The sequence below is a fragment of the Dryobates pubescens genome, chromosome 22, assembly GCF_014839835.1.
Source record: "Dryobates pubescens isolate bDryPub1 chromosome 22, bDryPub1.pri, whole genome shotgun sequence".
NCBI classification, from domain to species: Eukaryota; Metazoa; Chordata; class Aves; order Piciformes; family Picidae; genus Dryobates; species Dryobates pubescens.
Window position 1 is genome coordinate 17,527,368 of NC_071633.1, and position 23,176 is coordinate 17,550,543.

At 45.8% G+C, this 23,176-nt stretch overlaps 1 protein-coding gene across 10 annotated transcripts in view; it reads right to left on the reverse strand.

Annotated features, from left to right (window-relative positions):
* Positions 1–511: 511 nt before the first annotated feature.
* NAV2 (neuron navigator 2) overlaps positions 512–23,176 on the reverse strand; it is a 338,929-nt gene continuing 316,264 nt past the window's right edge. For all 10 annotated transcript variants that reach the window (XM_054171581.1, XM_054171576.1, XM_054171575.1 and 7 more), the window contains 16 exons: positions 20,797–20,880; positions 20,086–20,197; positions 19,306–19,451; positions 16,384–16,556; positions 14,026–14,179; positions 12,966–13,125; positions 12,359–12,459; positions 11,539–11,634; positions 11,228–11,396; positions 9,409–9,644; positions 7,290–7,444; positions 6,025–6,096; positions 5,353–5,549; positions 4,625–4,743; positions 1,609–1,812; positions 512–1,206 (listed from right to left, as the gene is read on the reverse strand). In XM_054171581.1, the coding sequence (XP_054027556.1) occupies positions 1,081–1,206; positions 1,609–1,812; positions 4,625–4,743; positions 5,353–5,549; positions 6,025–6,096; positions 7,290–7,444; positions 9,409–9,644; positions 11,228–11,396; positions 11,539–11,634; positions 12,359–12,459; positions 12,966–13,125; positions 14,026–14,179; positions 16,384–16,556; positions 19,306–19,451; positions 20,086–20,197; positions 20,797–20,880 (2,304 nt within the window). In that variant the 3' untranslated portion in view covers positions 512–1,080. The remainder of the gene's footprint in view (positions 1,207–1,608; positions 1,813–4,624; positions 4,744–5,352; positions 5,550–6,024; positions 6,097–7,289; positions 7,445–9,408; positions 9,645–11,227; positions 11,397–11,538; positions 11,635–12,358; positions 12,460–12,965; positions 13,126–14,025; positions 14,180–16,383; positions 16,557–19,305; positions 19,452–20,085; positions 20,198–20,796; positions 20,881–23,176) is intronic.

Consider the following 23,176-nt stretch of genomic DNA (forward strand, 5'->3'; position numbering starts at 1 on the left):
GTCCAATGCAGTCCCTTCTCAGGGGTGCAGCTCACCTCCGTGGACAGCCTGCGCGCTGCCGAAGGCTCTCGGGGGCTGTAGGACTTCACGGGGCACGGCCCTGCCGCTGACTTCTGTGGAGGAGGCAAACTCCTCTCTCCTAGCTGGCAATGCATCGGTGTCGTGCCACTGAAGTCAGCTGAGTTGGTTAGGTGGATGGAAGTGGGAAGAGAATCAGACCCTGACCAGCAAAGGGCTACCTGATCTTTTGCTTGTAGTAGGATTGATTGTTACACAGTGTTTGAAGAAACCTGACTCGTTCGGCCTGTATATATATCTCCATATATTCCCATTTATATATATCTCTTTATAAACACACAATGAAAGACAGCCAAGGTCTCAGACTGGCAAGGAGAGCAGCACTTTTTCTTTTCTTTCTTTTTTTTTCTTTCTTTTTTTTTTTCTTATTTTTTTCTTTTTTTTCTCTTTTTTTTTTCTCTTTCTTTTTTTTTCTTTTTAAAACTTTATTATTTATTCAAACTTCCCTGGTTTGCAGCTTTGCCTTTTTGTTTGTTTGTTTGGAGTATTCTTACCAAGGCAAGCAGTATTGTTATAGCACCAGAACTATATGAAGCTGAGTTTAATCTGCAAAGCTGATTGGTAAAAGTCCAGCCCTCACCTAAATGTGTTTGGTCAGAAGCAGCATAGGCAAAAATACCCTCTCCCCCTCTCCTTCAGGACAGTACATGGCACAAAGCTGTTTGCTTCATAGCTGTGAAGTTCCCCCCTGCCCCTTCAATTTTTAGTAATGATGATTATTTTTACCATCTTCAGTATCTTAGGCATGAGAGTTTACAGCAACTAAACAGAAGAAAACAAAGGAATAGTGCAGTTCTCATCATCCTCAAAAGAAAAACAATACAAAGGTTGCTTGGGTTGCCTGCACCCAGGCTCAAGACTGACTCCAAGTGTCTTCTTGTTCTTGCAGCTCTAATACTGAGGTCCCAGCCCAGGAACATGTTCTTTTCACAAGTCAGTGATCAGAGTTCTTGCCAAGTGGGAGAGTAAGAATGGAACCAACCTATTTCCATCTGAGGAAGATCACAACGTCGACTCCAGAGACGAGTCGAGGATGTCATCGTGATGGCTGTTGCTGTTAGAGTCACTGTCGTAACTCTGGGGACTTGAGTAGTTGGCTGCTTCTTGCAGTCTCATGAGCATGTTCATCTGCAGAGACAGGGAAGGTCACAATTATTTGTATTCTGAGGCAGAAAGAGTAAGAATTCCATAGGAAAGCTACAGGGGCATTCACCTTGTTCTCTCCAGAAAAGAAAGCAGCTTCAGGGCATTCACAGCTTGCACAGCAGCTCCAATAACCGTTCCCCATTGGAGGAAAACGTGCATTTAGCATTATCCTCAAGCTCAAATCCTCCAAATACCCTCCACAAATGAATCTGAGAAGCTTCTGCTGCTGTTTCTTGCAAAACTGTATGAACATATCCCCAAGCTGACTTGATGGCTTCCCCAGAAACACTGCCTTCCCATTCTGCAGCTTCTAACCACTCCTCAACTAACCCCCATAAAGGAGGGAAATGAAGAGGTCCTGCCATTTCAAAAGGAAGAGCTTACCAAAGGATCTCCTTCAGCATCACTCACTGGGACTTGTTTGCTGGTGGAACCTTCCCGTGCCATCGAGTAGCCGTCAAAGCCCACGTCCTCGGGCCGCAGCTGCAGCAGAGGAGGCCACTCATGGTGCTGCGGGGAGGCTGCCCAGGGGTAGGTGTCCATTACCCATTTGGCAGGATCCTCCCAGGGTGCTCTCCTCCCATACAGCTGGAAAAGCATAAAAACATGTAAAACATTGCCATCACTGCATCATTGCCTTCAGTGCCTACCTACTGAACATGTAATGAACACGACCTGTGCTGGATTCTATGGTCCTGCTCTGGCAGGGCAGGTTGGACTCAATTATCTTTGGAAGTCCCTTCCAAGCCCTAACATCCTCTGAGCCTGTGAATGTGCCATGCCTCTTGGATTACAGAGGACACTTGGCAAGCAGAGCTGAACACAAACAAAGGAGGTTTCCTAATCACACACCAAGCTTTAGCTGGTTTTAACAGCTGGCTTTAGTGGCTGACCAACTTCTCTGGCACTACAGTACCCTTCTCTTGGCACCCCCTGAAGGAAGGGAGACCTGGAAATAACCTCCCTTAATAAAGCTAACTTAAACCAAGTCAGCATGCATGAGAGGCTGTCAATATTGACATCTTGGTGGCACCAGCAGCTGCCTTATCTGCATGTGCTGTCCTTGGGAAACCACTGGCAGCGGAATGTGTAGGAGGAAACATGAGACCTGTCATCAGGCAGTGATGATGGATGTCACAGCAAAAGGCTGTCAAGTCAGGGGAGTTTGTATTCAGCCAAGAAATAACACCAGCAGGGTTTGGCTGTGGCCAGGGCTCCTATCCCAAGTAAGCAGGCTCTGCTTCAAAATCTTTTTCTGAGTCAAAGAGACTGTTACAGGACCCCAGAGTATTCTTGTTATATTCAGTCAGGTTTGCCTTAATTAAGTAATAAATTCTTTTTGATGCCCATATGACTTTCAAAAGCACACCTGTAACTTGAAGTGACTTGAAAACCTCAGTGTCTGCTTTATCAATTTTATCCTAACCATCCTTCAGCAACCGGAGCTGCTTCCAGGCATTCTGACTTTGGAGAACTCTCCTGCCCAATGCACAGCAGGAAAAGCTGTGGTCTAACAAAGAAATTCAGCAGCTCTCTGACAGGTCTGAGACTCTCTCATTTTCCTCCTCTTGGATTTTTGTGTGGGTTTTATTTTTTGCACACACAAAGTATTAAATTGCTCTAAACATCAGCATCAGGGGTGGCTGGACTTAGAGGTCTTCTCCAACCAAAACCATTCTTGTGATCCTATCTGCCTTGTTCTGAAATAGAACTGAGCCCCAGCCCAGCACAGAGTTGCCCAGCAGATGGAGCTAGGCCATCTTAAACCTCTTCCACAACCCAAATGCTCCTCCAGCCTTCATCTGTGCTCTATTATTTTCTCAGCGTGATGTCTTCAGGCTGTGGTAAACCAGCTCTCCCGTTTGATTCTTGTTCTCACATTTACAGCAGGCTGTGCCAGTTGCCAAGTGGGGAGGATTTGATATTTTTCACATGTCTTTGCTATCTAGAAGGTCTGTGTGGCTGCTAGCAAATTTCTGAAAAATCAGCTGGTGAGTAGAGTTTCCCATTTCAAGGTATGAAGTCTTTAGCAGATGACAGGCAGAATGACTAAGTCACAGCTCCCTGCCACAGCAGCCAGCTCTGCTCACCACTTTCACAATCAAGGGGGTGGGGATCACAAAGTTTGCTTCACAAAGCACCAAAGAGAAATGACTGGGAGACCAAAGACACCTTAGTGCAGCCTCCCAGTACTTGAAGGAAAGATGGGAAAGGACTCCTTACCAGGGAGTGCAGTGACAGGGCGAGGGGTAATGGCTGTAAACTGAAAGAGGGGAGGTTTAGGTTAGAGGTAAGGAAGAAATTGCTTACTGTGAGTGTGGTGAGACGCTGGAACAGGTTGCCCAGAGAAGCTGTGGATGCCCCTTCCTTAGAAATGGTCAGTGATGAGGCTTTGAGCAACCTGGTCTAGTTGAAGGTGTCCCTGCCCATGGCTGGTGGGTTGGAACTAGATGACTTTTAAGTTCTCTTTCAACCCAAACCATCCCTCCTGCCCGGAGTACAAGTGATGGTGGCAAGTCCATACCAGCCCTCTGTTGAACCCTCCTCCTGATTCCAGCAAGCTTTATTGCCCTACAGATGTCTGGAATTGCCTGGCAACACCTTTAACTATCCAAATAGCTAGAGTATGAATCAGTTACTAGGCACAGGCAATCAGTGATGACTTCACTATGGTCTCTGACAGAATTATGAAGGAATCTACTGAAAAATCCATCCTGTAGACTGAGAAGTAACCAAAAGATCACTGATCCTGATCCTGGCACTCATTAACACATTTCTGTCCACACAGAGCTTTGTTTCTCCTCTGCTGAAAGACTTGATTTACACTGGAAAATCCTAACTGAGTTCATGACCACGAACATGTTTTTCAGATGCACAGTGCAATTTCAAGGTGTGCTGCTGGAATAGATTATTGAAAGACATTTGGGTGTCTCAGTCTCCCCACTGAAAATGTTAGTAGCTTGGCAACAATATTTCCTCCACCCCCCTCAAAAAAAAATCCAATCTGGAGTTCTCTTCAAAATAGTTTGAAGAGAAGAGTTCTGCCTGGAATTAATGACAATTTCAGGCAGAATTCTTCTCTTTTATCATTGAAAGAGAAGAATTCTGCCTGAAATTAATGATAAAAGAGAAGAATTCTGCCTGAAATTAATGATAAAAGAGAATAATTCTGCCTGAAATTAATGACAAAGAAGAATTCTGCTTGAAATCAATGATAAAGAAGAATAATTCTGCCTGAAATTAATGACAAAGAGAATTCTGCCAGGAATTAATGGCAATTTAGGTTACAGCCTCACAGACATGCAGGTATTCAAAAGCTCTACCTCCAGAAAGTGCTGTTGTGCTGCCCTTTGAAGAGACACCATTCAAGACCTATGATGTATCACCTCTGCCTGCTCACCTGTAGCCCTTCTCTGACTGCCTCCAGAAGGTATGGGATGATGGAGTAGTTCCACAAGTCAGTAAACCAAACTCTAGAACCATCTACATCTATTGGACAGGAGAGGAAGAGCCGTGGACCTGGAAAGGGAAGACATGCAGGTGTTACACTCATATCACCACCATGATACTCCTCAAAATAGGATCAAACATCTTCCACTTCCCTGGAGAAAGAAGGGAAGGATGAGAGAACACAGGCAGCCATCTTGTGAACTGCTCTTTGTGAGAGCTCAAAAGTCTGAATCAAGTTGCAAAACTACAGCCCTTGAAAGCAAGAGCAGTCAACCAGATTTCATTAACACAGTTTGTACCCTGGACTTAGAAGTCTTTTTTAGTTAGAAAAAAAAAAAAGAGCAAAGAAAAATGCTCAGGAAGTTCTTGTAGAGTTTGCCTCAGAGTACTCTGCCATCTCACTGTAAGGGTGGTGAGACACTGGCAAAGGTTGCCCAAAGAGGTGGTGGAAGCCTCATCCCTGGAGGTTTTTAAGGCCAGGCTGGATGTGGCTCCAGGCAACCTGACCTAGTGGAAGGCTTCCCTGCCCATGGCAGGGGGACTGGAACTAGATAATCCTTGAGGTTCTTCCCAACCCTGACAATTCTATGATTCTATGATCTAAAAGAAACCTTTCTTAACACAAGGAAATAAACCACATCCACTTACACATGCCTAGCACAGGGGCAGAGCACTTACCAATAGTAACATCAGAGGAGCTGTGAGCCTCCAAGAACTTGTTCAGATGTTGCCAGACCTTGGGAATCCAATCAATAATTTTAACCAGCTCTGCATTTCTCATCCTGCCACTGATCTCTGTTTCAATCAGTTTTCTTCTCAAGAAGCGGCCCAGAAAGCCTTTGACTGGCTCAGTGTGGTTAGCACATAGCACCCATCTGGAGAACAAGAGAAATGGCCATTATTTCTCTTTTATGCCACTGACCACTGGGCTAAATTGAGCATTTCTAGACAGTGATCCTGACTGCAATGAGCTATATCCCAAAATCCCTTAGCAACAAATGACTTTGGAATGACGAGCTCACCAGGTGAAGCTATTTGTATGGTGCATTTTTATCCCCCAGCTTCTTTCTCATGCAGTATCTGCTTGGCCTCTTTTCTTACTTAAAATTTGTCAGAGGATCAAATATGTCAGCCATCCTCTGTAAAGAAGTAGTTTTATGAACCACAGTTACTTTAGCAGCAGCAGCAGCATCATAACAAAGCCACACAAGTCAGGGCAGCAAGCAGCAGTGAATGGTTTCTCTCCCTTGGTTTGCTATTTCAGCTGATAAGAGCAATTTCAGATGACTCAGGAGCCATTACCCCTTTGCCAGTCCACAAACACAAATAAGAAACTTGAATAAACAGTACCTGAAATTGTGGTGGAGTTGAAGGTTAGGTGTTGAGGAGGTGGCTTGGTTCATTGTGCCAATAATGTATGGGCTAAGGGAAAAAAAAAGAGATAATTAATGACACCAAACCTGTACATTATGAAAAACAACTTTTTAGTAAGATCTCAGCACCAAGAAAGGTTCTTCAAACCTCTTCTGCCAAATAACATTCCCCTAGTTACTTAGAACCAGATTCTCTGCTGGGATTCTGACTTCTAAGAGCATCAAATTCTGGAAGCAAAAGAGGAATCTCAAAAGGAGGATCTGTCACTAAAAATGGGGTTTTAGTATTGAAGATCCACTGCATGAAATGAATGCAAATGACACAAACCCTCAACTGCTTTCTTTTGTTTGTTATTGACTTCAGAGCCATTGATCATTTTGTCACAGGCTCACAGGATGCTAGGGGTTGGAAGGGATCTCCGGAGATCAAGTCCAACCCCCTGCCAGAGCAGGAGCAGAGAATCCAGCACAGGTCACACAGGAACACATCCAGATGGGTCTTGAAAGTCTCCACAGAAGGAGTCTCCACAACCTCTCTGGGCAGCCTGTTCCAGTGCTCTGTGACCCTCACAGTGAAGAAGTTCCTTCTCATGTTGAGGTGGAACCTCCTGTGCTGTGGTTTCTATCCATTGCCCCTTGTCCTGTCACAGGGTGCAAGTGAGCAGAGCCTGTCCCCTGCCTCCTGACCCCCAGCCCTCAGGTATTTATGAACATTTATTAAATCCCCTCTCAGTCTTCTCTCCTCCAGACCAATCAGCCCCAGGGCACTCAGCCTTTCCTCACAGGGCAGTGCTCCAGTCCCTTAACCATCCTCATAGCCCTTTGTTGGACTGTCTTGAGTAGATCCCTGTCCCTTGTATACTGTGAAGCCCAAAATTGAACACAGTACTCAAGAGGAGGTCTCACCAGGGCAGAGTAGAGGGGGAGAAGGACATTCCTCGATCTGCTGGACACACTCCTCCTAATCCACCCCAGGATCCCCTTGACACTCTTGCCCATTTGCCCTCTTGGCCAGCAGAGCACATTGCTGTCCCATGGATAACTTGTTATCCACCAGGACTCCCAGGTCCTTCTCCACAAGGCTGCTCTCTAACAGATCTCCTAACCTCTAAAGCTCCACAACATGGATGGTCTGGGCATCCTGCTCTTGCACTTTACCAAATAACTCTAGAGGTTGTTCTGTGATGGCATTCTGCAAGCAGTATTGAAGTTTTGGACTGCATTCTGGTATCATTCCTTTACCATTTGTGGTACTTGCAGTTCAGAAGTCCGTTAAAGATCTCTCCTAGGGAGCTAACATGATGCAGGTTATCCAGAATGATGACAAGAGGCATATCCACAGCGTTATTTTCACTGTTGCACTGGTCTGCTAGGTTGGACAGGTACTGGCGGAGCTCCTGCAGAGCACAGAGGAAGGAAACAAAAAGAAATAACAGAGGGGGGGAAAAAAGAAGAGAGGAGTTATCATCATAATCCCTGAAAATGCAGTTCAGGTGAACACACTCCTGGCTTTGTCATGAAATCTACAGAAGAAGAGCCTGACACCTTCCAAACACAGCCAACTTCCATGCAAGAACAAAAATGTCACAGGATCACAGGACGTTAGGGGTTGGAAGGGACCTCAGGAGATCAGCAAGTCCAACCAGCCAGAGCAGGAGCATAGAATCCAGCACAGGTCACACAGGAACACATCCAGATGGGTCCTGAAAGTCTCCAGGAAAGGAGACTCCACAACCTCTCTGGGCAGCCTGTTCCAGTGCTCTGTGAGCCACACAGTGAAGAAGTTCCTCTTCATGTTGAGATGGAACCTCCTGTGCTGGAGTTTATATTCACTGCTCCTAGTGTGGCCAGCAGGAGCAGGGAAGTCATTCTGCCCTGTACTCAGCACTGCTGAGCCCACACCTTGAGTCCTGCGTCCAGTTCTGGGCCCCTCAATTTAAGAAGGACATTGAAACTCTTGAACATGTCCAGAGAAGGGCAAAGAGGCTGGGGAGGGGTCTGGAGTACAGCCCTGTGAGGAGAGGCTGGGGGAGCTGGGGTTGCTTAGCCTGGAGAAGAGGAGGCTCAGGGGAGACCTTCTTGCTCTCTACAACTCCCTGAAGGGAGGTTGTAGCCAGGTGGGGGTTGGTCTCTTCTCCCAGGCAACCAGCACCAGAACAAGAGGACACAGTCTCAAGCGGCACCAGGGGAAGTTTAGGCTGGAGGTGAGGAGAAAGTTCTTCCCAGCAAGAGGAATTGGCCATTGGAATGCGCTGCCCAGGGAGGTGATGGAGTCACTGTCCCTGGAGGTGCTCAAAAAAGGATTGGATGTGGCACTTGGAGCCTTGGTTTAGTTAGTCATGAGGTGGTAGGTAATAGGTTGGACTTGATGATCTGTGAGGTCTTTTCCAGCCTTCTCAGCAGCTTTCAAGCTTTTATTCCACAGCGTGTCTCTAATTATATCAGTGGCCTACAACCACAATTTCAACTGTCCCTCCTCCTCCGATGGCAAACGTGCCCAAGGCCAGCAAATGTGCAGCTTGCCTTTTTTTTTTGTTGGTTGTTTTCCCTCTAATCTAAACATTCACTGGAGGTATATTCAGCAAAACCAGCAACACATAAAAAAAGCAGAGACATGCCTTACTGGTGCAGGATGTGTCTGGACACAGTGCCTCCCAACCCAGCACATGCAGATTGCAGCTGCTGATACCTGCAGCTGCAGAACCTCTTGACAGCCCTAGAGATGCATTTGAGGGTTTCTGGAAAAATGCCCAGGTGCAATAGGGATTGCTTAAGTTGCTGGGAATGTTATGCAGGTGTCTAACTTCCTGGGCAATTCTCAGGCTCCTAACCACTTGAAAATTATGACACCTTTAGGTGTTTGAATATAGGCCTGGCAACTTGTTAATTCAGGCTCATAATCAGGGTGGCTGTCAGGAGGATGAAGCCAGTTTTTTTCAGTGATACTCAGTGACAGGGTGAAGGGCAATGGATGTAAAGTCAATCACAGGAAATTCCATCTCAACTGGAGGAAAAATTTTTTACTGGGAGAGTGACAGAGCACTGCAACAGGCTGTCCAGAGAGGTTGTGGAGTCTCCTCCTCTGGAGAGCTTCAAAAACCCATCTGGATGTGTTCCTGTGTGGCTTGCCCTAGGTGATCCTGCTCTGGCAGCGGGGTTGGACTCGATGATCTCTGGAGGTCCCTTCCAACCCCTAACATTCTATGACTCCATGAATCTGCAGTTCTGAAAACCTTCACCATGATTCCCTTCAGGATTAACACAACACTTTAAAAAGAAAGGTAAATTTAAACCCAGCTTTTGATGGATTAGTAGAGGAGAAATCCCTCATTTTCCATTAAGGATACTTCTGTGTCTTTACCTTACTGGATTTATGGTCCACGTTGAAGGTTGCAATAATGCCATCAGCCAGCTCCCTGCCCTCTCTAAGGACCATGTACTCAGAGAGCCTGTTGGCTAGGTAGGTTTTGCCAGTGCCACTGGGGCCAGATAAGATAATCCGTCTGTGTTCCATCAGCAGAGAGACGTAACGCTGGAGGATAGGCTTTGGGATCAGTGATTCAAACACCAGGCCATCCAAACTGTTCTCACAGATACCTGCAACAGGAAGAGATTCTTTGTTTAGAGGCATTCCCAGTCCCCTTAGATTTTTGCTTTAACTAAGCCATCATAAAGCTGCAAAGAAAACCCTTTAGTGGAGTTGGGACAAATCAAAATCAGTTGAAAGAGTCAGAGAGCCAAACTGAAAAGATGTGATCTTTGTGAAAGCACCTGGGCCCAGAAATAGTAGAGGAACTCCCCCAAAATAACACTTGGAAACAGCACATTTAGCTCTGACCTAATCAAGCTGTTTCCCACTTCAGAAAGAAATCCCTTCCCCACTCTGGTGTCCCCGTGGCCAAGGGGAGCACAAATGAAGCCGCTAAAACAAGCACAAGGAGTGATTTGTGGGCTTAGCCTGGATCCTTCCTCAGCTTTCTGTTTTCAAGGCACTCAGCTGCATCCTACCGTGCCTAAAGCCCTGTGGAAGCTGAACCTTAGCTGGTGGCAGGCTCCGCTTTTCACACACAAACCGTCCCTTCCCCAGCGTTTCACCACGCACGCTGCACGCTCATCCAGGCTGTACCTCTTCACTTCTGAATCACTAGACACACAAAAAAACCCCAACACCCCAGCTATCATCAACTCCCCCTGCTTTCCCAACCCCTTGTAATTAAACTCCTTCTCTGTGTGCTGATAGTTATCTCTGCTAACATAAAACTCCCGCTGATAAGCATTTACGCAACGTCAGCAGTCACTGGAGGCGGAATTGGCTCAGGGAGAACACACAGGGCTTCAAAATAAACAGCAGGAAGGGAAGCTGGCAGATGCCATACAGAAACGTTTGCACCTCACTGGTTACTTGGAATATTAAATATTTATATAGGCAGCTTTATCTCTCCAAGGTATATGGAAGCAATTTTCCATCAATTGATTAAAAACACTTCTATTTTATTGGAAACTGCTATCAGGTATGAAGCTTCAAAGGGCAAGTCAAGCCAAAGCAAGTGAAACACAAAATCAGATGGCAGCTTTACAGATATGGCTAGACCTTAAGCAATATTCCAGTTGGGATTTACTGTTGGCCAGTGTGTTCCAAGTAAGCGGAATACTTTCAGCACACTGAGGTATTTCATGGCTTGTTTTGTCTTCCTGCCCACTGATGGGTTTTTTTTATACCAACACTGCCAATTGCCATGGCCAAATTTCAAAGTTGAGCTGCAGGGTGCTTGGCAATGCTCTCAAATACCCTTCCATCCCTGCCCGTGGAAAGGGGGTTGGAGAAGATGATCTCTGAGGTCCCTTCCAAGCTAAGCCATTCTGTGATCTTGGAGCAAACTGTTGCATCCCTTTGTGCTGTGAGGTATTCTCCAGGACAGCTCCAGGCATCAGTTCAAGATATTTGGAGCAAACCTACCAATTCCTACTGTTACAGGTTGAAAAGATGCTGAATGTATAGACTCAGCATGCTGTAAGTGCTGTCTGAACCAAAGGAAAATAGAAGGGTTAGTAAATAAAAGGCAGGGATGAGAAAAGGAAACACACTAAAAAGCTGCTGTTCCTCTGAGTTTCCTGACACAGCAAGCTTTGATAAAGCTGTAATTAGTGAGAACTACAACAGACAGGTCAGGTGTTATTACCTTTGATGGTAACTGAAATAGTGTTGTTTTCTCCAACCAGATAGCCACAGGGCAGCAGCTCAGGTGTCTCTGCACTGTTAGTGCGCTTGATTTCTCCAATGCTGTAGCCCAGAACGCTGTCTGAGTTCAGCCCCAGCTGGCTGACAGGATCCACATGGATGATGTACTCCTGGGGTGACAGAGGGACACGGACAGTTAGGCAGCACTGAAAGCTCTGTGGCTTCATTACCACCACAGCAAGTGAAATATTTCATGGTACCACCAAAACCTAACAGGAGAATTCAAGCACACAGCAAACTCTCCTCACTGACCTTGAACAACCGCCGTACAACCCCGTCCAGGACATCCCACTTGGTCTTGCCACTGACTCCAATGCAGCCTATGAGGAAGGCACGAGGCCTCAAATCCTGGATGCACAGAAATGTGAACTGAAGTTAAGAAGTAACTCCTAACTGTACCAGGCAAGTCTGTTTTATGTAATTTAAATGATGGCCTTTTCCCTTTCTTTTTTTCAGTTCTTCTGTAGCTGCACTCACTGGGAAACATTAATTGAAGAGAAACTGATTTCTCTCATAAAACCTCAAGCTCGACTGAAATGTGAAGAATCATTTCCAGGTGGTAACTTTACTGACAACTTGAAGTGGAGGTGATGGCTCTCAGCAGTTCCAAGGGGGTGGGAGGGAGCTGAGCCTTGTCTATCACTAGTGACACACCAAGGAACTGTTTTGCTGAGAAAAAATTTGACAAGTCTTTAGCAAACAAAAGAATACAGAATTAACCAGGTTGGAAAAGACCTTTGAGATCATCAAGTCCAGCCTCTCACCCCACACCATCTAATCAACTAAACCATGGCACTAAGTGCCTCATCCAATCTCTTTTTAAACACCTCCAGGGATGGTGACTCCATCACCTCCCTGGGCAGCACATTCCAATGGCCAATCTCTCTTGCTGGGAAGAATTTCTTCCTAACATCCAGCCTGAACCTCCCCTGGCACAGCTTGAGACTGTGTCCTCTCATTCTGTCACTGCTTGCCTGGGAGGAAAAAAGCCTCCAAACCAAACTGGCTGTGAATTCCCCGGTGCATTCCAAAGCCACTTGCATTTCCAAGCTGGGGATGAAAGAAAACTCACCTCCTTCCATTTCATTTCATCCTGAAAGCTGACAACTATTTTGACGTGTCTGCCTCCTTCTTTGCGGGCAGAGCCATCTCCAGTGTCATCCAACAGCATATCTGTGGGCACAAAACATCAGCAGCTTCACAGCCTCAGCTTAACAACAACGCAGCTCATTGTGGTTTATGCCAGCACCTTTATTGTAGCCAGATACAACACATCTGGGCTTCACCTGCCCCAAGGTAAAACACAGGAATGAGGTTTATTGACACCACACCCCCCCACCCAAAGGCCAGTACCACTCCAAGTGAAGGCCACTGTAGGTTGTTAGCCAGTTACTCTGCCCTTTCCTTCCTGCAGTACATCCCCCTGGCAAATCTACACCATTAAATGGCTTTAAACATGCCTCTTGGCAGCTGAGGTCATAGTTGGACAAGCCCAATCTCGGCTGTAGTAGACCTATGCTGACACTTTCTAAGCAGGCTTTGTGCCAGCTCCTGACACATTTCCACAACTCTGCTGGCAACCCTTTCCACGCCTGCATGTTTTCCGTGGCTAACCTAACCCAACCAACTCTTCCCAGCGCAGGATGCTACTTGCCCACCGCCTTCCTCGTTAAACTCACCCAGACTGGTTGACTCCGTGAGGTTCAAGCTGTGCTGAGAGAGACCCACTGAATGTCTTGGAGAGGAGGAAATGGAAACCTGAGACTGAGCCCTGCTACAGCTGCCGTGGTTTTCAGATTTCAGCCGGTCGTTTTCTGCTTTCAACTTCTCAATCTCACTCTTGAAAGGACAAGCCAGGAGTTAGAAGGCACACAGTGACAAGACACTTTGAAGGCAGTAACATAACTGACTTAAGAATTAAGTGTGGCTGTTTTAGCCTATGCCTGTAAAAGTTTTCACAGATCTTGAGCAGAAAAGTAATAATCATAGAATAGAATCATAGAATCAGTAAGGTTGGAAAAGCCCTCAAAGATCATCAAGTCCAACCTGTCACCCAAGACCTCATGACTACTAGACCATGGCACCAAGTGCCACATTCAGTCCCCTCTTGAACAGCTCCAGGGATGGTGACTCCACCACCTCCCTGGGATAAAATGTAAATAAATCACTCTTGGGTGTGAAAAGGAAACCAGAGAGAATTCTAAACAATTTCATTGGAGAGATACCTACCATAAAAGTGGTTGTACCAAAACAATCCCTTCTCATCTCTTCTCTTCTTGCTTTGTTGCTCTGGAGAGATACTAACTTGCTTCTGCTTGACCTTAGCTGCATGGTTTTGGCTAAGTCTAACATCCCTCTGTTCCTTTCTCTTCTCCTTTCTGTACAGGGTGGGAGTAAGGTGGAGGCAGAGAGGGAGAAGCTAGTAGCTTCCCCTAGTTTTTGGCCAGGGGGGTCCTTGTGCTGCTTATTAATTGTAAATATTGTAAATATTGCACATTTGTACATATCCAATGCATTCCATTGTAGATTGCAGTTTTGCTTGTGAGTACAGCTTTCATTTGCTTCCAGCTGAGCTGGCCTGGTAAATTTAATATTGGGGGAATGGGGAATTTTCAACCCACCACAAGTAAGCATTCAAACCTTCAGATTTAGCTCCTTTCAGGTCTTCACTGCGTGGCAGGTTGGCCACTCCTTAACACATCAAGAGAGACTGCAGCACTTGGGGTGGTTGTTGCTTACCTGCATTCTGTTCATGGCCTCCCGCAGCTGGTCAAGCTGATGGGCAGAGCTGAGGGCTTCCAGGCGGATATCAGTCAGCTTCATCTCCTTGTCTCTCAGCTCGTTGCGTAGCTGCATGACCGTTTCAGCTTCACTGTCAGTGCATTCAGAAATCCTGGAGAAGATTGAGAAACAGACACTGAATGAGACCATTTGCTGCTTTTCAGGTGGTTCTTCTCCTGCATTTATTCATAGAATCATAGAATCAATAAGGTTGGAATAGACCTCAGAGATCATCAGGTCCAACCTGTCACCCAAAACCTCATGACTAACTAAACCATGGCTTCAAGTGCCACTTCCAATCCCTTCTTGAACACCTCCAGAGACAGTGACTCCATCACCTCCCTGGGCAGCACATCCCAACGGCCAATTCCTCTTTCTGGGAAGAACTTCCTCCTCACCACCAGCCTAAACTTCCCCTGGTGCAGCTGGAGACTGTGTCCTCTTGTTCTGGTGCTGCTTGCCTGGGAGAAGAGACCAACCCCCACCTGTCCACAACCTCCTTTCAGGTATTTGTAGATGGCAATAAGGTCTCCCCTGAGCCTCCTCTTCTCCAGGCTAAACACCCCCAGCTCCCTCAGCCTCTCCTCACAGGGCTGTGCTCCAGACCTCTCCCCAGCCTCATTGCCCTTCTCTGGACACGTTCAAGTGTCTCAATGTCCTTCTTAAATTAATAAGGGAGGAGTAAACAAACGAAGAGTTTTGACTTCTTGCATTAGCAATACCATAAGATATGAAATAAGTGAGGGAAACATTAGACACTACTGAAGTGTCTAACCCTCATCCATGGCTGAGGGTTATGTTTCTTTAATCAGCATCTGCAACAGAATTCTGGAAGAAATCTACCACTGGATAGTCTTCACTTTTTTTTTTTCATGGTAGTTTCCATCAAGGAAAACTTCTGAAGCCAAAATCTAAACAAGTGAAGGGGGTGCAGGCAGCAACAGCAGTGGGTTGGAGATTGATGAGTTTACAGACAGATTTAAAGCTCACCAGGTGTGCACAGCTGGGTTTCCCTGAACTGTTCTGGAGGGCTTTGGAACTCTACACCTATTCAAGCGTGATAAATTCCTCCTCACTTTAAAGCTGGTGGCATTTTTATTCCCTCCTCCCACAAAAAAAAACCAAAACAAAAGGATGGTGGCTGAGTAGCATTTCAGTACATGTTTGTAAGGGTATCTCTAGAGAGATCAACTGCACAGCTGCATGCTTGGAAGCAGACTTCATTGAAAACATCTCTCCTTAAATCAGGTGAATGAGAGACACCTGTCTCCCCCACCAAAAAAGACAAAATGCACAAGATCACAGAATCAACCAGGTTGGAAAAGACCTCAGAGATCATCAAGTCCAACCTATCACCTAATACTTAACACCTCCTGACAACTAAACCATGGCTCCAAGTGCCGCATCCAATCCTTTTTGAACACCTCCAGGAATGGGGACTCCACCACCTCCCTGGGCAGCACATCCCAATGGCCAATTCCTCTTTCTGGGAAGAACTTTCTCCTCACCTCCAGCCTGAACTTCCCCTGGTGCCGCTTGAGACTGTGTCCTCTTGTTCTGGTGCTGGTTGCCTGGGAGAAGAGACCAACCCCCACCTGGCTACAACCTCCCTTCAGGGAGTTGTAGAGAGCAAGAAGGTCTCTCCTGAGCCTCCTCTTCCCCAGGCTAAGCAACCCCAGTTTCCTCAGCCTCTCCTCACAGGGCTGTGCTCCAGAGCTCACCCCAACCTCATTGCCCTTCTCTGGACACGTTCAAGAGTCTCAATATCCTTCTTAAACTGAGGAGCCCAGTTGCACTGCTGCTCCAGCTTTCCCCCAGTTCCCATATTTACTCTTTCCTCAAGCTTAACCTTCTGGCTTTCATGTCAAGCTGAGATGTGTGCACATAGCCTCTTGACTGACAGTAGACTAGATCACCACTTGACAATTTCCTGGCCCTAGCTTTCTAAAGCACAGTTTGCTGTAGTCACCAGAAACTGAGTGAGGCTCCAGAGATGGAGAAGCTTTAAAAAACAACCCAGCAGAATTCATGGGAGATGATCTTGTGCTGCCAGCATTTCACTGCTATGAACCAGCTGGAAACTATTGCTGTTGTTTTCACCTCCTCACGTGAAAATCAGTGATAGCCAAAGCTTCCAAGTTTGGCTACAACAGGGACTGGACAGTGTAGGGTAAATTTTGCCTCTGCTTGTTGCTGTAAAATGGCCTATAGCATGGAAAACACTGAACCTCCATAAGTCTATTTCCCCTTTCCCTTACCAGTGCAGCCAGAGGCCTTCCTTTCTATTTTCTATTTACAAATCCACGAATCACTTACAGCGAATTGGAATGGGAAGCTCTCAGCAATGGTGTTGAGACAGTGGAGTTATGGTGTGGTAGCTTTGGTGAAGAAGGCAATGAAGAATCAGTCATCTCCTCAATATCTGAATGAGAAGATGCTGACTTGGGAGATTTCTTTTTGCCAAAAGCTTGCTTGAAGGAGCTGCGTAGCTGGGAGGGGGAAAAGAACAGACAGTAGGCACATCATTAAGAATCAACCCAGGCAACACAAGAAAAGCAAAGACTCTAACATGCAAAAACTCCATCTGATGACAGCCATACTCACATCCATTTTAATATGGGTAAAAAAAGAAAGAAAAGAAAAAAGGAAAACAAGAATGTCAAAAGCTTTTTGTTTCCTTAACTATTTTCTAAGATTAATAATGTCAATGGAACTGAGCATCAAAGCTTCCTGCTTGGAAGAGAACTCTCTCTCGCTCTCAGAGCACATTCTGTCCAGTGCAACAAGCTTTACAGCCAGGCCGTAGCAACTTGCAGCTCTAAGGTGAGGTGGCTCAGCCAAGGTTAATGATGCTGGACTGGTTAGTGGTGTGAATGGGTTGGGTTAGCTTTGTAGCTCATAGTTTAAAGTAGGTCTTCCTTACCTCGTTGACCTGCCGGAAAAAGCACAAGCAAAAGGAAGCAGGGGGGAAGGAAAAAAAGACATGTTTTAACAGATAAAGCCAGTGATAAGGACAACTTTGGATTTCTAAGACAAACATCAGCAATAATCAGCAAAGGCCTGCAGTTACTTTAAAACTGGATCCACACCCAGGTGTTTCAAACAACACGCAGTCATCTTTTGCATCACTCGAGGGAGATACCAGACCTCAATCTCCTAGCTACTTAAATGATATTTTCTCCCTAGCTCAGACAGAATGTTTTGGCTGACAGCCAAGTTAATATTGTGCTTTTCCTTGCAGGAACATGTATTTCATCAAGTGAATCTTCTCAGCCTACCTGCAACATGAAGACCCTTTATTAACGTGACTGCCATTTCCCAAACAACAAATAGAACGAATGCTCCTCTGACTGAACTGATGGTACCCTGAAGTTACAGTTCAGCACTTGGGCAACATTTTGAGATGCAGAGTTAAAATTTCAGGTTGCCCTTTGTGGAATCAGGGTTTGGACTTGATGATCCTCATGGGCCCCTTACAACTCGGGATACTGCATTTAATGCTATCACAAAGTGTGTGTCAGCTTAATATGAGCTGAAAAGGATATGGAGGTGCTGCAATGTGTCCAGAGAAGGGCCATGAGGATGATCATGAACCTCCTCATCCCTGGAGGTTTTTGCAGCCAGGCTGGATGTGGCTGTGAGCAACCTGCTGTAGTGTGAGGTGTCCCTGGCCATGACAGGGGAGGCTGGAACTGGCTGATCCTTGACGTCCCTTCCAACTCTGACAATTCTATGATTTTTAAACTAGACAAAGACTCCAGGGGTGAGGAATGTTGAAGATCTGGTGTTTGGCCTCCAAACAGACAGCTGCATCGTTTCTATATGTAACAAGAAGATCTTGAGTGAGAACTTCCTCAGTATTTGTGGAATAAACAATGTGTGAATCAGACTTAATTCCTACATTTCCCCAGTCTTCATTTTACAGCAGGGATGTACCCACTGTTAGCACCAAGATAAAAATACTGCTCTCCTCCTTTCTCTTTCTTATTTATTTCTCTTTATAAGAAGATGTTTCCTGAACCTTCTTTAAAAACAGTCATCTGATGACTGAGAAGTGTAGGCTGCTGTAGGATGACACCTACTAGGTTACAACAGCAAAGAGTGGAAGCTAAAGCAAAAATGTGAAGTGTTTATTTTAACTAAGGCTTAATGCTTACAAAAGGTTTGTGTCACAAATCAACAGCAGTGTGCAATGTCAAATTCCAGCAGTTCACTTCACCTACAAGTGATGTATAACCCAGCACAAGGAGCATTTGGAGATGATATTGTTTCCATTCAACCAGATTGGAAATACTGCTGTTGTGAAGGAGCTGGCAAGACAGCCAAATGAAACTGCTGGGATAGGAGCGAAATAAAAGCAAGAACCTGCTTGGGAAGCTGTTTCTTACAGAGTTCAGGAGTTTGATAAACATTTCTGAGAGGATGTTGTGCATATGCAACCCAAGCTTTCAACAGCTCAAACCACACTTTGTAGCTACACAGGTTTACCTGTGCACCCAGGGGATTTAAATTCAGTGGGAAGGAAGGAGTGCTTTACTGGCTAGAATTAGAGGATCTAGGGACTTCAGTCCAAACTACAACCAGACTAAGTCACTAAGGTCAGTTATGGTCTAGTTCAAAATGGAGTTTAATATAATGTACCTTTCCTCCAGTACAGGGTACCTTGTACACAGAACATGATGAGCAAAGAAGGAAAAATGGAAAACCAAAAGTAAGTATTGCAAAACCTTGCAAAATAAACATCCATTACAACAATATCTTTAAGGCTGGCTTGTTTTCTTTTTTTGGGTTGTAGAAGTCCAGAGTCATGTTCAAAAAAAAAAAGAGTTCTTAAAGTGTTTGACATGTTCACTTAAAGCCCTTTGAGCCAAAGAGAAGGGAAAAAAAAGAAGTCAGAATGTGGATTTGTTTAATGGCAGAGGTCGAGTTTGCCGCGAGGGGGTGGACAGCATATTACTTGTAGCCAGAAGTGATCTTTGACAGCTAGTTCTAATTTAAGACTGGCCTTTTGGCTGCTAAGCTAAAATTCAATCTGAGGCAGAGTCAACACGAGCACACACATCACTTAGGACTCAATTAAGCCTTCAAAAGAGAGTTTACACAGGCTTTAAAGAGTGCACAAGCCCTGTGCTGCCCTGCTGCAGGAGGGGAGGAAGGAGGAGCTGCGCAGCTGGATTTCAGCCTGCGTGTTCTGACAGCTTGATGGAAACCTCACCCAATCTGGTCAGCTGCACTCACCCAGTTCTTCCTCTTCTTTTTCTTGGAATCACTCTCGATGTTGCTCCCCACACTGGAGTGGCTGGTGGCACTGTTAATACTGGAGACACTGTCTGAAGAGTGCTGCCTTCGGATCCGCAGGTCTGGGGGCTGAGGAGCTCCAGGTCCTGAATACAAACAGAGGTGGTCTCAAGGTTATGTAAGAAATGGGATATTTGGTATTAATCATGCAACCCTGAAGAGACATTTAGGGAAATAATGCCCTTTGACAGTCACTTACTCTAATGGATGCACAGTACTGCTAATCCTTGTCTGTCGTGAAGAGATTCAAGTCTCAAACCCAGACCCTTCAACCCAGACCACATCCTTCAACCCTTTCCTTCAGCAGTTTGCCCCAGTGTAAACAACTGGGGTAAGTATGAGAAGTGTGACAAGACTGGAAAGCAAATAAAGCCTCGTGCTTGACAGCTCTGAAATGGGGATCTCTGCTCCCTGCTGTTTCACATCAGCAAGCCTAGATGGGTGATTTATTAAATGCTTATAGTAAACTCAGTGACCTCCCACTAGAAGGTGAAAACAGCTTTGTTAAAGCAGCTTCTCAGGTGTCTAAACCATCCATTTTGCAGAACTGAGTGCCCTGTTTACACAGATGCTCATTTCAAATCCTCATGTGATACCAAAGAAGTAACTGGAGCATGGTCATGAGACAAAGCTGATCTCTGATGCTTACATCAGATATTACCAAGAGGACTGAAGTCCCACAGCACTGCACAGCTGCTAAATGTGGTGCCTGCTTCTCACCTTTGCAGTTGAGCTCAGGTGTGTTGATGACTCCATTGATGGCAGCCTGGGCAGCAGCATTTTGCTTCTTCAGGAGTTCAATTGTCTTCCTTAACTCGTTCAGTTCTGAGTCCTTGAATGAGAACCCCCCCCCAGTGAGACACTGGAAGATGCAGGTGGTGTCTAACTGCCCCAAAGAAGCCACACATTTCAATACAAGTACTGATGGCTGACAGAGAATTCATGGAATATGTGCATCCAAGAAGACGATAATGAAGTTTGGTAAACCTGGGGAAGCAGCAGGCTGCAAAACAGCTTGGTTATTCTGACACCAACCAAGGCATGTGCTCTGTGACACACAAACCATGGACATTCAGTACATTGTCCAAACCCCCCAGTGGTGCCTGTCTTGCCAGGATTTTTCTTGCTGTTTCTCCTGAGCATGCACATGTGTGGATGCATTGGGAAGACATCTACTACAAAATTATGCAACACTGAAGACTTGTCTCCAAAGCCAGCAATTTACAGGAGCAACCTGAGCAGCTGCCACATCCCAGTGCAGAACAGAAGTATTTCATGCAAAATTCTGATGACATTTCACTCTGTCACCACAGAGGAAACTAAGGCAAAATGGTGTATGGGTTTATTTTCCGCCCCTCCACAACTACAGAACCACAAGCAACACTGCTGGAAACAGAAGTCCAGACATCCCCCAACACTTTCCAAGCTTGCCTTTTGTTCTGCTGTCATTGTCAGGCTCTGCAGTCTGATGGTCATGTTCCCCAGGCTCTGCTCAAACGCTGCCACCAGGTGAGCCTGAAAGTTAAACCATACAGAAGTGGTTTGTCCTCTCCCCCCAAACACAAGTGCTCCTGCAGGTACTGAAATGGATCACCTCCTGCATTGCACTGTTTGCTGTGTCAGTGGTAAGGAGGAAACCACACTGATCAGAAAAGGTCACAGGAGCAGAGTGCAGTGTGGAAACGCTTGCAAACGAATTAGCAGGCGGAATTTAATTGGAGATAACTAGAAATGCCCAAGGTAACAAAGCAATTTCAACCTCCCAGAAAACAACAGCCCCTTCCTGTACAACTCCCACCAGCAGCATGCTATCAAAAGAGGCAGTTTCAGGCTGTAAACTGTGCCCTGCTCAGCAGCAGCTGCTACCAAATGCTTTGAGAAGCACAGGTGTAGGAGTAACGCTGTGACCTGGCAGAGCAGAGGTTTCCTGGAGGTGGCTCCAAAGTCAGCTGCTACATCCACTTCTTTGACACCATGAGTTCAACAGCCAGGGTAGTTATCTCAGGCATAATCCAACAGAGCAGCAAAGCTCAGTGTTTTTAAGTTGTGTTTTTTTTTAAGGCTTGGATTCTCCTTTATTCTGCAAAATGAGCAGTCCTCCACCCAGATACATCGAGAACCACCTGGCTGCCTAAGGCTTAAGATTCTCTGAAGAAACATATCTCAAACTAAGTCCTTTCCCCTGTTGTTTAGAGCTGCTTGGGTTTTGTGACACTTGGAGGACACATTTTGCCACCCTGTTGAAGCAGAGGACATAGCAGATTCAGTTTTCCTTTTTCTTTTTTGGAATACCTCACAGATGAAGTACCTGAGGCTTTTTCAGGGGAGACCTAACTGCAGCCTTCCAGTGCCTGAAGGGGGCTGCAAGAAGGCTGCAGAGGGACTGTTTGCAAAGGCCCACAGTGATAGGACAAGGGGTGATGGTTTGAAATGAGATTGGATGTTAGGAACAAGTTCTTTGCAATGAGGCTGGTTGAGCACTGGAACAGGTTGACCAGAGAGGTGGTTGAGGACCCAGCCCTGAAGATATTCAAGGTGATGCTCGGTGGGGCTCTGGGTGCCCTGATCAAGTTGAAGATGTCCCTGCTGACTGCACAGGAGTTGGACTGGGTGACCTTTAGAGGTCCCTTCCAACCCAGGTGGTTCTATGATATGGATGGAGATAAGACTACTGCAGCATTGCCACCAGTCTGCCAGACACTTTCTTAGCTGATAGACCCACATCTAACTCAAAGACTTCAACATTTGAGTGCATCTTGCTTGCAGCCAAGGTCTGTGAGCTAAGTATCATCCAAAACTTTGTGGTGCTTGATCCATTGCCCTTTTTTCTTTTCCCATGAAGCACTGAGGAGCCAGTATCAACTGAATTAAGGACTTCAGCTAGGAACTCAAAATGACTGAGAAGTAAACTGAGAAGATGGAAAGGAACCTGATAAAAGGAAATTTCCTAGTGCCATGCCATGGCCCTGTTTTAGAGATAAACCTCTGTAAGTATGTGCACAAATAACTGAACACAGGCATAGCTCAACATGTACTTGTCTCACTAGCCCTAACAATTTACACCAACCATAGACAAGAATATTTTACATCTCTATTAAAAATAATTCCATACACACAAAGTCAACTTGTGTGAAGCCTTTCCAAGCAGAAAAGGCCAGCCTCTCATTTAAATATATACAGAATAGCAAAACCTTTCAAAGAGCTATTCCAGACTGATGCCGCAGCAGCAGCACACAGCTGACTTATCCCAAATAACTGTTCTCACATTTGCAGTGAAAACAAACTTGAGCAGTACAATAACACTGGGATGTGCACCTCTCGTTCCCACCAGCCTCTGTGAAAATAAGCAGAGCTGAGACTGTGAGAAAGTAGCAGAAAGCAATTCAAACCCTCACGCCACACATGCATGAAAACCTAAATATTTATTTTAGAGACACAGACTGCAAAGCTTCTGTTGGGGAGGAAGAACAGGCAACAACAAAACTGATACTCAGGAATCCTCAGCAATGCTTTGCAGAAGCCAAAAAAAATTAAATGGGCAAGTGGGAGCAGATGGATTACTAAAGGGACACAAGCCCTTCATGCTTTGACCTGAACTGTAAGAAGAAGATGCACTTTCAAAACTGGATCAGGCATGGAGCTCCTCTCCTGTGAGGACAGACTGAGGGAGTTGGGGCTGTTCAGTCTGGAGACCTAATTGTGGCCTTCCAGTATCTGAAGGGGGCTACAAGAAAGCTGGGGAGGGACTTTTGAGGGTGTCAGGGAGTGATAGGACTGGGGGGAATGGAGCAAAACTAGAAATGGGTAGATT